The sequence below is a fragment of the Maniola hyperantus genome, chromosome 4 (assembly GCF_902806685.2).
Source record: "Maniola hyperantus chromosome 4, iAphHyp1.2, whole genome shotgun sequence".
In the NCBI taxonomy this organism is placed as follows: domain Eukaryota; kingdom Metazoa; phylum Arthropoda; class Insecta; order Lepidoptera; family Nymphalidae; genus Maniola; species Maniola hyperantus.
Window position 1 is genome coordinate 5,836,829 of NC_048539.1, and position 12,853 is coordinate 5,849,681.

General features: G+C 41.9%; 2 protein-coding genes across 6 annotated transcripts in view; one reads left to right on the top strand and one right to left on the bottom strand.

The window, feature by feature from the left end:
* Nucleotides 1-230: 230 nt before the first annotated feature.
* Nucleotides 231-3,029, top strand: LOC117997002 (transmembrane protein 256 homolog). Its single transcript, XM_034985168.2, has 3 exons — nucleotides 231-465; nucleotides 583-855; nucleotides 1,878-3,029. The coding sequence occupies exons 1-3, from the start codon at nucleotides 394-396 to the stop codon at nucleotides 2,019-2,021; spliced, it is 489 nt and encodes a 162-aa protein (XP_034841059.1). The 5' UTR covers nucleotides 231-393; the 3' UTR covers nucleotides 2,022-3,029.
* A 176-nt stretch (nucleotides 3,030-3,205) lies between these two features.
* ctrip (E3 ubiquitin-protein ligase ctrip) overlaps nucleotides 3,206-12,853 on the bottom strand; it is a 61,140-nt gene continuing 51,492 nt past the window's right edge. For all 5 annotated transcript variants that reach the window (XM_069498179.1, XM_069498178.1, XM_034968267.2 and 2 more), the window contains 13 exons: nucleotides 12,361-12,458; nucleotides 11,862-11,990; nucleotides 11,307-11,431; nucleotides 10,023-10,175; nucleotides 9,152-9,360; nucleotides 8,696-8,787; nucleotides 8,357-8,582; nucleotides 7,787-8,245; nucleotides 7,269-7,457; nucleotides 6,507-6,675; nucleotides 5,973-6,089; nucleotides 4,954-5,133; nucleotides 3,206-3,993 (listed from right to left, as the gene is read on the bottom strand). In XM_069498179.1, coding sequence (XP_069354280.1) covers nucleotides 3,797-3,993; nucleotides 4,954-5,133; nucleotides 5,973-6,089; nucleotides 6,507-6,675; nucleotides 7,269-7,457; nucleotides 7,787-8,245; nucleotides 8,357-8,582; nucleotides 8,696-8,787; nucleotides 9,152-9,360; nucleotides 10,023-10,175; nucleotides 11,307-11,431; nucleotides 11,862-11,990; nucleotides 12,361-12,458 — 2,343 coding nt within the window. In that variant the 3' untranslated portion in view covers nucleotides 3,206-3,796. The remainder of the gene's footprint in view (nucleotides 3,994-4,953; nucleotides 5,134-5,972; nucleotides 6,090-6,506; nucleotides 6,676-7,268; nucleotides 7,458-7,786; nucleotides 8,246-8,356; nucleotides 8,583-8,695; nucleotides 8,788-9,151; nucleotides 9,361-10,022; nucleotides 10,176-11,306; nucleotides 11,432-11,861; nucleotides 11,991-12,360; nucleotides 12,459-12,853) is intronic.

The window sequence follows — 12,853 nt, forward strand, 5'->3', positions numbered from 1 at the left end:
AATCAAGGAGAATACATATCGGGACTGTGTCGGGAATACATTTCGGCGGGAACGCTATTCGTATTGAAACATGCAACACTGCAAATTACAGTGCTGCCAATCGGGTAACGCGTCAACAATAGACAATAGTAGATAAGGAGGTAGATAATCTATGCGCGTCAAGTTACGATGAACCAAGATTTATGATAATTATAAGCTCAAAAAGGCTAGAACCCAGAGTCGGAAAACCAGTTTTAAAGTTATTATTATTATTGCTGTCAAAATGTGGTCAAAATTTTTAAAAATAATCTAGAGATTTTGATCATTTTGATGATTTTGGATTTTGTTTTTAGTTCGTGAATCGTGGTTGCATATTCATCTTTACTGATTTTAATTTGACTTTATACAAAAGGTATGGTTAATCTCGCCGATGCCCTTATGATAAATACGGTGGCGGAGGGAACTATGAATATTTTACGCAATATCGTAAGTTTCTGCCTAAGCTTCTTGCTGTTATTATCTACAATGACAATTTATATAAAGTGCATAAGTACCTAGATTGATTCTAACTTTTAAAATTATTTTGTTTGTTAACGGTTTCAGGGACTGTTTAAAAGTAAACCAGTAAGTCCACCACCACCAATTTTAATCAAGATGCCATTATGGGAGCTAGCACGAGAGGCTGGGCCATTTGTGAGGCTAGCGGGGTTAAGCGGAGCTACAGCCGTCGTTTTAGGAGCGATGGGTGCTCACAGGACATTCCCAGAGACAGAGGGCAAAGAAGACCTTAGGAAAATCTTTGAAACAGCTAACAGATTTCATTTTCTGCATACTCTTGCACTTATGACAGTACCATTGTGCAGGAGGCCTTATATTGTGAGTTTAAATGTTTCAGTTATGAGTATATGAAATGTCCTTTCAGTATATATTTGGGATGGCACTGAGATTTTGCTTGCATTTTTCATGTCTGTGATTGTATTATACATCTATTATAAAATAAAGATGTCTAAATACTAACTTCTCCATATGCACCAAACACATTTCAGTCTGCCCTATTTACTATTAAGCCTATTGCAAGCTTAGTAAGCAGGAGCCGTTTATGTAATACTTTGATCTGATTGTCATTAATTTTATCATTTGTTTCCATGTGATGTAATACTGATATGAAATGATTTCATATCATTATAATCAGTATTTTACTGTATATTTTGTTCTGTTAGACTGTTAGTTCGATTGATGGACAATCTACAAATAAAACTCCAGTCTACTGACTGCTCCATCTATAATCAAAAATGTAATACTTCTTCAATTCTGTTAGACTGTTAGATAGATTGTTAAACAATCTAGGCAAAAAAAAGAATAAAAATCAATTGTAGGTTGCCTGGAAGAGACCACTAAGTGATAAGACCCTTTGCACCCTAATTTGTAAATGATTTGCATGATATTTGTGTATGATAAATAATTTATACTTAAATCAGTACCTCAGTATCTATATTATAAATGCAAAAGTGTGTTTGTTTGTTGCTTTATTGGTTTGTCCTTCAATCAAGTCGCAACGGAGCAACCGATTGATGCGATTTTTTGCAGTTAAAGACCTGGAGAGTGACATAGGCTACTTTTTATCCCGGAAAATTAAAGAGTTACCACAGAATTTTTAAAAACCTAAATCCACGCGTACGAAGTCGCAAGCATCATGTACAATTAATTGTCATCCTTTTTTCCAGATTGTCCAATTAATCAAACTAACAGTCTTAACAGAACTGAAAAATGGTATTATATCTGAAAATCAAACTAAGATTTTTTTCAGCATGGTTAATTACTAGAGCATGCTAGAATGAATAAGATTCTTAATACCATACCTTGTCTGAGTAGATAGTTAAAGAATTTCCCTTTTTCAGGCTGGCACATTCTTTATAGCAGGGATGGGACTTTTCTGTGGCACATGTTACTACCATGCTTTTACTGGAGAACGGGCTTTACGTCGTCTCACGCCAGTAGGAGGCTCCTGTCTTATACTCGGCTGGATTGCAATGGTACTGTAGATCTTCTAGTTGTTGAATTCTTGTCTATGTGAAAGGTGTAAGTAGAAGTCATTCCAGAACTAATAATACCATGTATTTATATTCATGATGTGTCTGCGTCATTAGAGTTTTTCTTCGGAATATGGATGCAATATTGATAGATATCAGTCTGTTATTTTAGTTTAGATAAAACTGCTCATGAGCAATAAAGATACTAACGTGCTGCCAGCAGCCAGCTTGACACTGAGAAGCAAATAAAAATAGAGTCATCTGTATGTATAACAAGTGATGATTGAATTTGTATCATAATATTATGCTGAGCAGTGAATATGTGGTATTATTACTCTCATTTTGAATTTAGTGATTTTGCATCATCAGCAATAAAATTATGTATTTATAGAAAACATCAAAAATAATATATTTTATCTATACTGAAATCATAAACAGGGTCTAAATCCTTAAAAAATATTGTAAAAGTAGTGAATACAAATGCTTTAAATAATGCTACAGTCAAAGTAGTTCTGTAGGAAGTCATGAACGGAATGCGAAGCAGTCAGTGATGACTTCTTTAAACACAAAGACAGTGTGTCTGCTCTTAGCCTGTGACCCAGGTGGGAGCGGGTGCATCCAGCGTGTAGAACAAACTTAATATTTACAAGAAATTGTAAGGAAGACGTGCGGACGTGTCCTAATCGAAAGCGGGTGCAGAGTGGCACGGAATGTATGGCATCGCGCCCGCTGCCCGCCCCGCAGGACGCACCCGTTCCCACCTGGGCTTGCAGGCTTACAGATATGACAAATTAAGAAAACTAAGATGTAATAACTAATAAATGCTGGACCATATTTTTTTAGACCTTGGTTATGGTTAGTAGTAACATTGTAAATAATAAGTATTAATTCTAAGTTAATCAGCTCTTAAGTATATCAATAGTAGATGGTTTTATTTTATTTAAATTTAATGTGATTTAATATTAAGATTTAGTGGACAACTGTTAAAACTTATGTGTAATTAAAAATATGAAAAAGAAAGATATTTTATTTAAATTCTGCATCCCTATCTAATTAAATGTTTCCCAATGTCTTTTACCAGGTGGAATCTGAACATTGGGTGGATGCAATGTTATTTATAACAACAATTTTACCAATGTAGTCATCACAAGAGTAATCATCTGAAAAGTGAAAAACAATTGAAAGAAAACACAGTATTTGTTCAATGTTGTTTACATGGTTTTATTGAAACTTTTACATTATTAAATTTTGCACTTTTCTTTATTTATGTTTCTTAAAGTTTAATCAAAACATACACCATTTGGTATTAAATGCTATTTATTCGTGTATGTGGGCTCACAAGGTGACAATGGTCAATAATTATAGTAGCTTATGTTGTAATAAAATAATATAAAGTAGATATAAGTGGCATCTGCAGTGGGAGTCCTCAAATCGGGCAAGACGGATAGATATACATATTTCACTTTCGCGCTTTAAGGACTCGATCAGCATTGCACACTAAAACTATTATATCAAGTTTTTACTCTAGATAAACAAATGTACAAAGCTATCACATTAAATTAACACAAAATATAATTATTAACATATCTCTGTAATTTAAATTGAATCTAAAAGAAAACGAAATCAAAAACACAGCACTTTTAGTGTCTGTCACGTAAGGAAATAAAAACACTCTGATTGCACATAAACAGTTGTCCGGAGCTTTTGCGCCGCGATAACAACAAAACTATGAATGACGTCACTAACCACATTCGCACATTTACACAAGAGAGGGGCGGGAGGGCACTTCACGAGAGATGGAAAGAGTGCTGGCCCTCGGAGGCGGCGAGGCGCAGCTTGGCGCGCATGACCTCGGCGCCGCTGTAGTCGGGCAGCTTGAGGTAGTTGACGCACGTCATCACCGACGGCAGGTACTCGTCGGGGTCCAGCGAGGACTCCAGCGACTTGCGCACCACCGTCAGCGGCGGGTTTAGTGCCTTGAAGCCTGACAACAACACAATATATTCATAGACTACGGCGCCATCTGGAGATGAACGAGAGAATCGTTATACTCGTTCAGAGTCACTAGTACTATCGCCGTGATACTCTCGCCCGTGGAAATGGCGCCTTAGGGATGTTCGATTCCATGTTGTAAAAAACATTGGTGATGGCATCAATGTTTTATGTTCGATAAACATTGAGAGTTGATGTTGCGCCATCTATGTTTTTGCAACACCGAACATCCCTAGCATACGACGTATGCCAAGCCAAGCGTGTTTCACGCAAGGTCACCGTGAAAACTATTTTGGGGATCAAATTCTGTGGACCAAATGTCGAACTAAAGCAGTTCAGCGGTTAAGGCGTGAAGTAACATAGAATAGCGTTTGCTAGAATATAATCCATAGTAAGTATCTCAAATTAATGATACTATTTATTTTTTATTTGTAGACTAGCGCTTGGCTGCAATCAGACCTGGGTGGCAAGTGATGATACATCCTAAGATAGAGCGCGCTTGCCTAGAAGATGCCTCTTCACTCTTGTCTTGAAGGTACCCATATTTTAATTCTAGTTAGTATCCAAAGAAACTTCCCTGGCCCAGTAGTGAGAGCTGTGGTCTTAAAAATGGGGGGACCCAGGATTCGATTCCCGCAGAGGCAAATTGGGAATTCATAATTTCTAATTTTTCTCTGGTCTGGTCTGATGGGAGGCTTCTGCCAAATCTGCCGTGGCCATAGTTACCGGCAAAGTGGTGTCGCCAAGCGATTTAGCATTGCAGTATGATGCAGTGTAGGGACTGTTATAGGGCATAAGGTTTAATAAAACCTGCTGCACCTTTTCCAAGTTAGCCCGCTTCTATCTTAGACTGCAGCATCACTTACCACCAGGTGAGATCGTAGTCAAGGGCTAACTTGTAATCGAATTTAAATTTAAAAAAAGACAGGGTTGTCCTTTGACTATATCTTACCTCCAGTGGGTAGCCGAGGGCTTCCAGTAACGAATTGCAAGAACAGTCGTTGTTCCTCGCGATTGTACGAGGCTAGAATGTCGATGAGCATCCGTATCGCCCGCGACTCCGCGTTGTAGCCGTGGTCCGGACGGATGCACTCCGCGAGCATCCGCGGCTCCCATCGCTGCTCGCGACCACCTACCATTTTTACACAATTTGTAAAAGGCTTCACTTCAACACATCACCAAATGCTGATTATTCTAGTTATTATGGTTTCTTAAACTAAGCCATATATTGATTTATCTCTTCAATATTCAACATTAGTTCACTCTGCATACTAAAGTTATTGTTGTTTTGATATTTTTGAGGTATGTTATGAACATAGGTATATATTATATAACAATACTATTTACATAGTACGTCGTCAATCGCATATCTAATGCGATTGACGACGTGTTTTTAAAGCAACTTGATTACCGCCATTTTGGTGCTCATAGCAGCAGTGAGCGTACTCGGAACTAAATGTTAGGAATGAGACATCTGTCAGCACGAAGATCATTTGGACGTGACGTGAAGGGTTAATTTTAATACTCTCAATAGGGTGCTTCAGCACAAAAGAACTGTCATCTTGCACACCACATCTACCATACTATGTACTAATATTATAATTATTGACCCTTGAATTTTTTTTATTTTATAGCAAAAGCTTTATGGCAAAACTAGAGTAAGGGATGATTTATGCCAACACTTGACGGGCACGAGCCGTGCCACGGAAGCCACATGGTGAAGCATCGTCCGCGTCTAGTACGTGGCACGGCTCGCGCCCGCAATATGTTTGCATAAATCATCTCTAATACTTCACTAATAATTTCAAAATAATGTCCTACTCTTAGATTGTTTAAAAATATTGATTTGTTTCGCAAAAAATTAACATTTATCAATCTTGGTCTCGAGTATTTTAACCTGGATAGCAGGTTTTCACGCATTACCTACAGCTACTGAGGACACACTTTAGGTATTCAGTGATTGTACAGTACCTGACGCGCTTCCACAGAATACTTGCTCCAATTCCTCTGGGTAGAATATTTTTAAATTGTTTAAAGGGAATACTGATTCAAATCCTTCCTTGAACGCCTCCATCTGCTTGTTTACACCTATAAAGTAAAACAAAAAAATCAGTACGACATGAATAGGACATGAATCGAATATAAACAATTTGTATTTAAATAAACTTTTATAAGGGCTTTTGAATCGCCAAAAGAATTTACCACTGGTTCCGAATGCCTTTCCTACTGAGAAGAACCAGCAAGAAACTTTCAATGTACATTAATATTTTGTTTTTGAGTGTTTTTTGAGTTAACTCAAAAACTGCCGCTTTTTTGAAAAATAACTTTATTTTCCAAGTCAGTACACGGCCAATTGAAATTCCTCAATTCCAGGCAATTTAGTCAATTACGACGTCACGAACATGAAGCAATTTTTGCGTTATCCATACGTGTTGCCGAGCAACAATTGCTTAAAAAATTGGTCATGTAAGCTGCACCATTAGGTATTGCCATTCGTAGGCTCACCCTCTAGCAGCAGCCAGTGCGTGACGAGCGAGATATAGTCGTGCAGGTTGTGCGCGGTGACGGGCAGGTCGCGGCCGCCGCGTCTCAGCTCCGTGCAGCCGTCGCCCGGCAGGATGAAGTCCAGCCCCAGCTCCTCGATGGGGCAGCCGTCCAGCTCCAGACCGTTTATCTGTAGAGATAAAACGTAACTTGTGTCTAAGCAACTTGTGGACACAAAGCAGCACCTTCACCTATCTCGAGAAGTGAATGACCATCAGTTAAACCTTAAATTGTTATCATCATGAACAACCACCATTATTAAGCACAGGTTTATGGGTCTCCTCTCAGAATGTCAAAGGTATGACATAAGGTATAATGCAGATTGGACTTTAAATCTAAACTAATATTATGATTTCGAAAGTGTGTCTGTTTGCTAGCTTTTCCGAGCTCATCTTCAACTGTTTTGACAAAACTCAGCACAGCAGGTGGATTCCGGAAAACCTGCATTCATTATTACAGATTACAAAATACAGTAATAAACGAGCGTCAACCAATCAAGAGGTGATTGCAATCGTGACATTGTAGCTGTCGTTTTACCGCAATCGAGCCTCTGATATAGCTTGTATCCCGGATATTTTTATCGTGGAAAGTCAAAGAATTCCCACGGGATTTTAAAAACCTAAAACCTCTAGATTAAAATAAATAAATCTGAGAGAACGCAGTGAACGTATGTCTGCATTCTATATGGAGGATAGCAGTAACAGGCGTGTCCATGGAACTCACCATCTGGCTGCGCTGCTCGGGCGTGTGCCTCGTGTCGGCCGCCAGCGAGCGCGCGCGGTCGGCGACGCGGCGCAGGCGGCACAGCGAGCGCCACAGCTCGGGCGCCACGTGTCGTACATCGCTCAGTCCGAGCCAGCCCTGCTCGCTGACCACCCAACGGTACATTGTCACCGACAGCGGGATATCCACCTACAAATACACATCTTTTAGTCTCACTGAAGCTTTCAAGCCCGCATTCGTATGAGGGAGCATTTTTTCTCATCTTGTTTTGTTTTCTCTTGAAACTATTGTCAGCGCCAGCCAGATTGATATCTGTGATTCAGTTCTTAAGACTTGATTTTTGACATTTTGTGTTAAAATTATTACAACTTCATGAACTTCCTATACACCTAATCTAGATGTAACCCGTCCGCTGTAGACATCGCTAACAACGACGGTAGTTGCATCTAATTATGGAAAGAAACCCAGGACTGAAGAACACCTAAGCTTTGATAAACACCAAAACCAATTTTACTCACCATTCTAGAGTCCATGACGGCTTTAGCCATAAATTTCCCGAGAAACCGGAATTTCGCTTTGACCCTCGACAAGACACTCGCGCGGGCGTTGCGGCCGATTGCCTGCGGGAACAGGCCACAGGGCCACGTGACGTAGGTGGCATCGGGCGCGGGCGACGGGATCAGCGTCTCCTTCTCCAGCTCCGAGGGCTCCGGGGAGCGCTCCTCGTCCAGGGTGAGCGCGTCGCGCACGGAGGACGCCAGCCGCGCCGCGGCGTCCGCCGATCTATCCGACACCACCGGCGGCTGGCTTTTGACTATTTCACCACCGAACGAAGTCGGCTTCTGTTTGAAGTTCTCGCTGCCGTGCCAGAGGTCCAAGTCCGCACGCTGCAGCTCTTGGGACACTAGAGCGTAAAACTCAAGCGTCGGTCCGAGACCAGTGCCAACTTCGTTTTCGTACTGAATTTCAAGCAACGCCTGAAATCGTAGAAAGAGTAATATAAATTAACAAGAATCGTGAGCAGTTGGTTCGCATAAACCTGCACTTCCCGGTCAAGGGTGTAGAATGAGAAAGGAAGGGACAGTCACCTTGGAGTGCGCGAACTCGTGCATGACGTGCTCGGCCTGGCGCAGCACGCTGTGGCGCTGCACGGTGCGCTTGCGGCGGTCGAGGCGCGGCGCCACGCGCTCCGCGTCCGCGCCGGCCGCCGCGCGCTCGCCACCCGCCTCCAGCAGCCGCTGCAGCGCGCGGTCGCGGTCGAACGACACCACATAGAACAGCAGGTGGCGCACCTCGAACGGAAATACGAACGGGCTGCGGATAGAGAACACATCTAGTAAATCAGGAGGCAAAAACTAAGTCTGGGTGCTGAGATTTCGTTTGGACTCACGCATATATTAACATAAAATTATAAGATTAAAACTCACCAAGCATAAGCAACTTTTTTCAACCACGGAGGAAGATTTCCCGTCATGATGACCAATGGGTCCTGAAGTTGCCGGTTAGCTTTTGCTGCAAGCTGAAACAGAATATGAATTTTTACTTGAAAGTTGAAACTAACTTTAGCTCTGCCTAACCTACACAGTACATAATATAATCTGGCACAAGAACTGGAAGGAACGCGTCGGGATTGTATAGACTTCGTCTGGACTGGATGGGGTTTATTGGAACTGGATGGGGTTCGTTTCGTAGGAACTGGCCAAGGTTCATCGGGGTGCTTCGGGACTGAACACTGAATAGCGTATGTCGAGATTGGACTGCGTACATCGGGGCTGGACGGAGTACGTTGCGACTAGTTCATTATACGGGTGCATTGGGAATGGATGAGGAGTGCGCCTAATCTGGACGGAAAGTTTCAGGAGCATGTGATATGCGGTGCTCACTTTGGCGTTGATGAAGTCCGCGTTGGGCACCAGCGGGCGGTGGTCGGGTAGGCAGGCGGCGCGGTACAGCGTGTGCCAGTGCCGCGACAGCGCGTGTAGCGCGCGCAGCAGCCCCAGCGCCGGCAGTGACGCGTCGCGCACCTCGCTCGCGCCCAGCGCCGACCGCAGCATCACTACGAGCGGCGACAACCGCGGCGGTACGATGCCCTCTATTATTAAAAAAAAAAATGTGACGCGCTGTTTTACAAAAATGCATTAGGGTGACCAATCAACACTGAGTATACTGCGCTGTGCTCCTCGTAGATTATAATGAAGATAATACAAACAAACCCTGCTGCGCAGCGCTTTGTATGGCTGTGCTGTTTAAAACGTAGCAAGGATCAATACGTGCTGGCTCGCTCGTCATCGCATTGCCCGACTCGCTCAGTCTTCCGTCTATCTCGCTTGCACTTGTGCACATGTAACTCAATATTGTTTGTAGAAAAATAGCACTAGAAAGTTAGCTTAGCTGAGCAGAGCGCGGCGCAGGATATGTAGCTCAATGTTGATTGGTCACCCTTACGACGCTTAGGAAAATCTGTGCAGTATTCATGTAGTTAAAGAAATATATTGTTAATATCTTGTAATGATTTTTTTTTAATTTTTCGAATTGTAATTAAAATTATCGTTTATTGTTTAATTTGCAAGATATATTGATAGATTTGAATTTGTATATATCTCACACCCAGCTTTACTCACGTGCTTAGTCGACGTTAGCCCGACTAGTTTCGAACCCATCCGGCGGCGGGGTGATTACGTATCTCGCTAAACGGCAGTATCTAACTTATCTCGCTAAGATTGGAATTTGTATAAAATGTGAATAATATCTTACCATTCCACAAGAGGTCAGGTTTTCGCCTGGAGGAAACTTTGGTGGGTTGTCCTTTGCCTTTACGAGAGGCGGACGCGTCGCTGCGCGGCGGCTCGCCCGCCTCCACGGCGCGGTAGTAGATCGTGTGAGTTTGTACCCAGATACCGGCGTTTGCTAACAACAACATACAACAAAAATTTTAGCAAATTGTCAATGATACCTTTACAAGGAAGCGAAAGCTTAATTTGCTGTAACCCACTGAAACACCATCCCACCCACTGCGCATATCGCATGGGAAGTCCCGTGAGAATAATTTTTCGGGATAAAAAAGTGGCTAAATAGGTCCCGGATACAAGAAAAAACAGAAAAACGTTTATTTCTTAAATTGTGCCACACATTTCATTTTATAGCTAGGAGTTGGTTATTCCTCCACTTGAGCATTAAAGTCGACAAGCTTCAAGCAGAAGAAGCGCCGGAATAGACTGTGTCATGTGTGGCACAACAAGTATTATGCTGTAGGCCTTGATACACAAGAGCATACAACACTGATATTCAGCCAGGACCCTGAACCGGTCGACGCCACGGAACTATACTATCAACTTCACCTATTATACAGGGCGTAACCAGAACGCTAGCAAAAACTTTGCGTTATTGTTATACTTACCTAAACACAAGCCACTACCACTACTATTACTATTTGCCTCATTTCGTAGTTTTAATGATCTAGTATTTCGCAAATCCGCAATGTATAGCGTGCAAAACTCGGGTCAAAGACCCACCTACGACGAAGCATTGATTGATTGAGTGGCCTGCTTACGCAACGTTCGTCGACCTCTAGCGTCAGTCAGATATTTTATTTGCATATAGCTTTTACAAAATATAGGAAACTAGCTGATGTTCGCGACTTGGTCCGCGTGGAATTAGGTTTTTAAAAATCCCGTGGGAACTTTTTGATTTTCCGGGATAAAAAGTAGCCTATGTCACTCTCCAGGTCTCTCTATACCCATGCAAAAATCACGTCAATCCGTTGCACCGCTACGACGTAATTGAAGGACAAACCAAGAAACAAACACACTTTCGCATCTATAATAAGGGTACTGATTTTTTTCGTGGTTTTTTTGTGGTTTCATATCAGTAATCATCAGTACTACCGTTCGTCAGTACTGTCTTCGTTTTTGCTAGCGATCTAGTTACACCCTGTATGTATGTCAAAGCTATCTCTGTAGTCGTCAAAATTGGTTAAACGTGCGGGCTGTGAAAAGCTAGCAGACAGACAGAATTTAAGTAATAGATGTAATTAGGTACCTAAGGGCGTCTCGGTGTCGGTGTCGGCGTCGGTCTGCTCGCCGAACTGTCGCACGGCCTGGTACACCGTCATGTTGTAGGGCAGCACGGTGTCGCCGATCAGGAACTCCAACTTGTGGTCAGCACTGAAAATAAACCAATATAGTAGGTCGATTTATACTAGCAGCTTAATTTCTAAAATTTAACACAGCATATTGACCTCTATCTCCACATGTACAGCACGAATTTCAACCGACAAATGAAATCAAAAATTGGTATAGTAATCTTACTTTGAAAGTTCAAAATAGCAATATTTGTTCATGAACATATTTTAATTTTTTTCTTGCGATGGTACCACAAATTCACGGTTTTAAGATTTTTCCCCTCATGTCTGCTATAAGACCTACCGTCCTGCCAAATTTCATAATTCTAGGTCAACGGGAAGTACCCTATAGGTTTCTTGACAGACAGACAGACATTCAACAAAGTGATCCTATAAGGGTTCCGTTTTTCCTTTTGAGTTACGGAACCCTAAAAATTGAAAAGGGTGAAAATCAAAATACATAGGTTACTCACTCGACGGGGTGGTGTGGCGGCGTGGCCAGCGCGTCGTCCACGTCGTCGTCGGACGCGGGCTCGTCGTCCGACTGCGCCGCGCACGCCTCTCGCGACCGCGCGCTCGCGTAGCCGCGCTGCGCGAGGTACCTGTGCACAACTCTATACAATTCAACTGTCTCTCAGAGGGAAATTACTGCTTTTTAATAAGCTCAAAAGGTTATTACAATTGGGTATTTGACTCCAATTTTTTTATATCTTTATTATAAACTAGGATAAAAATAATGACATAAACTGAAAAAACTAATTAAATCGATCAAATAACAAAAAGTTATAAGCATTTCTGATTAGATAGCGATATAGCATTTTGACGTCACACCTCACTAATGCGATAGTAGCTTCGTGCGGTTTCATACAAATTTTCGTTTTGCGAGAAAGGGATATAGACACAGTACTTGTGTTAAATGAGTACCACAAAAGCAAGGCTAATTTTGGACATAATTAATTAATATTAACTTACCGTTCAATGGCTTGCACTAAAGCTAAGGGGTCTATCCGCACAACACCACCCTTCCACTGCTTCAAGTTGGTGCACGTTGGATGACGTTTGAGATCACACTGAAATAAAAACATTTTATAACAATGTACGGGTTGTCGAACAGTTATCAGCTATCTTGATTGCCGCTCTTGACCACGCAAAAACATCCTCCTGAGTCCTGACGTTAGTGGAGTTATAAGAGGGAGGTTCCGGGTTCGATTCCCGGCACCGACGGACAATTTGGGAATTTCATCATCATCACATGCCATCATATGCCAGTCTTGCACCGCCTGAATCCAGCGGCTCTCTGTTCGGCATCGATTTTGCTCGTATAAAATATAGCCTAAATCACGCCGACCATTACAATCGGCCCAGTAGTTTAGGCGCTACGGTGATACAAGTTACAAACATACATACATATATACACACATAAAATAAAATAAAATAGAAATCTTTTTTATTCAAATAAACTTTT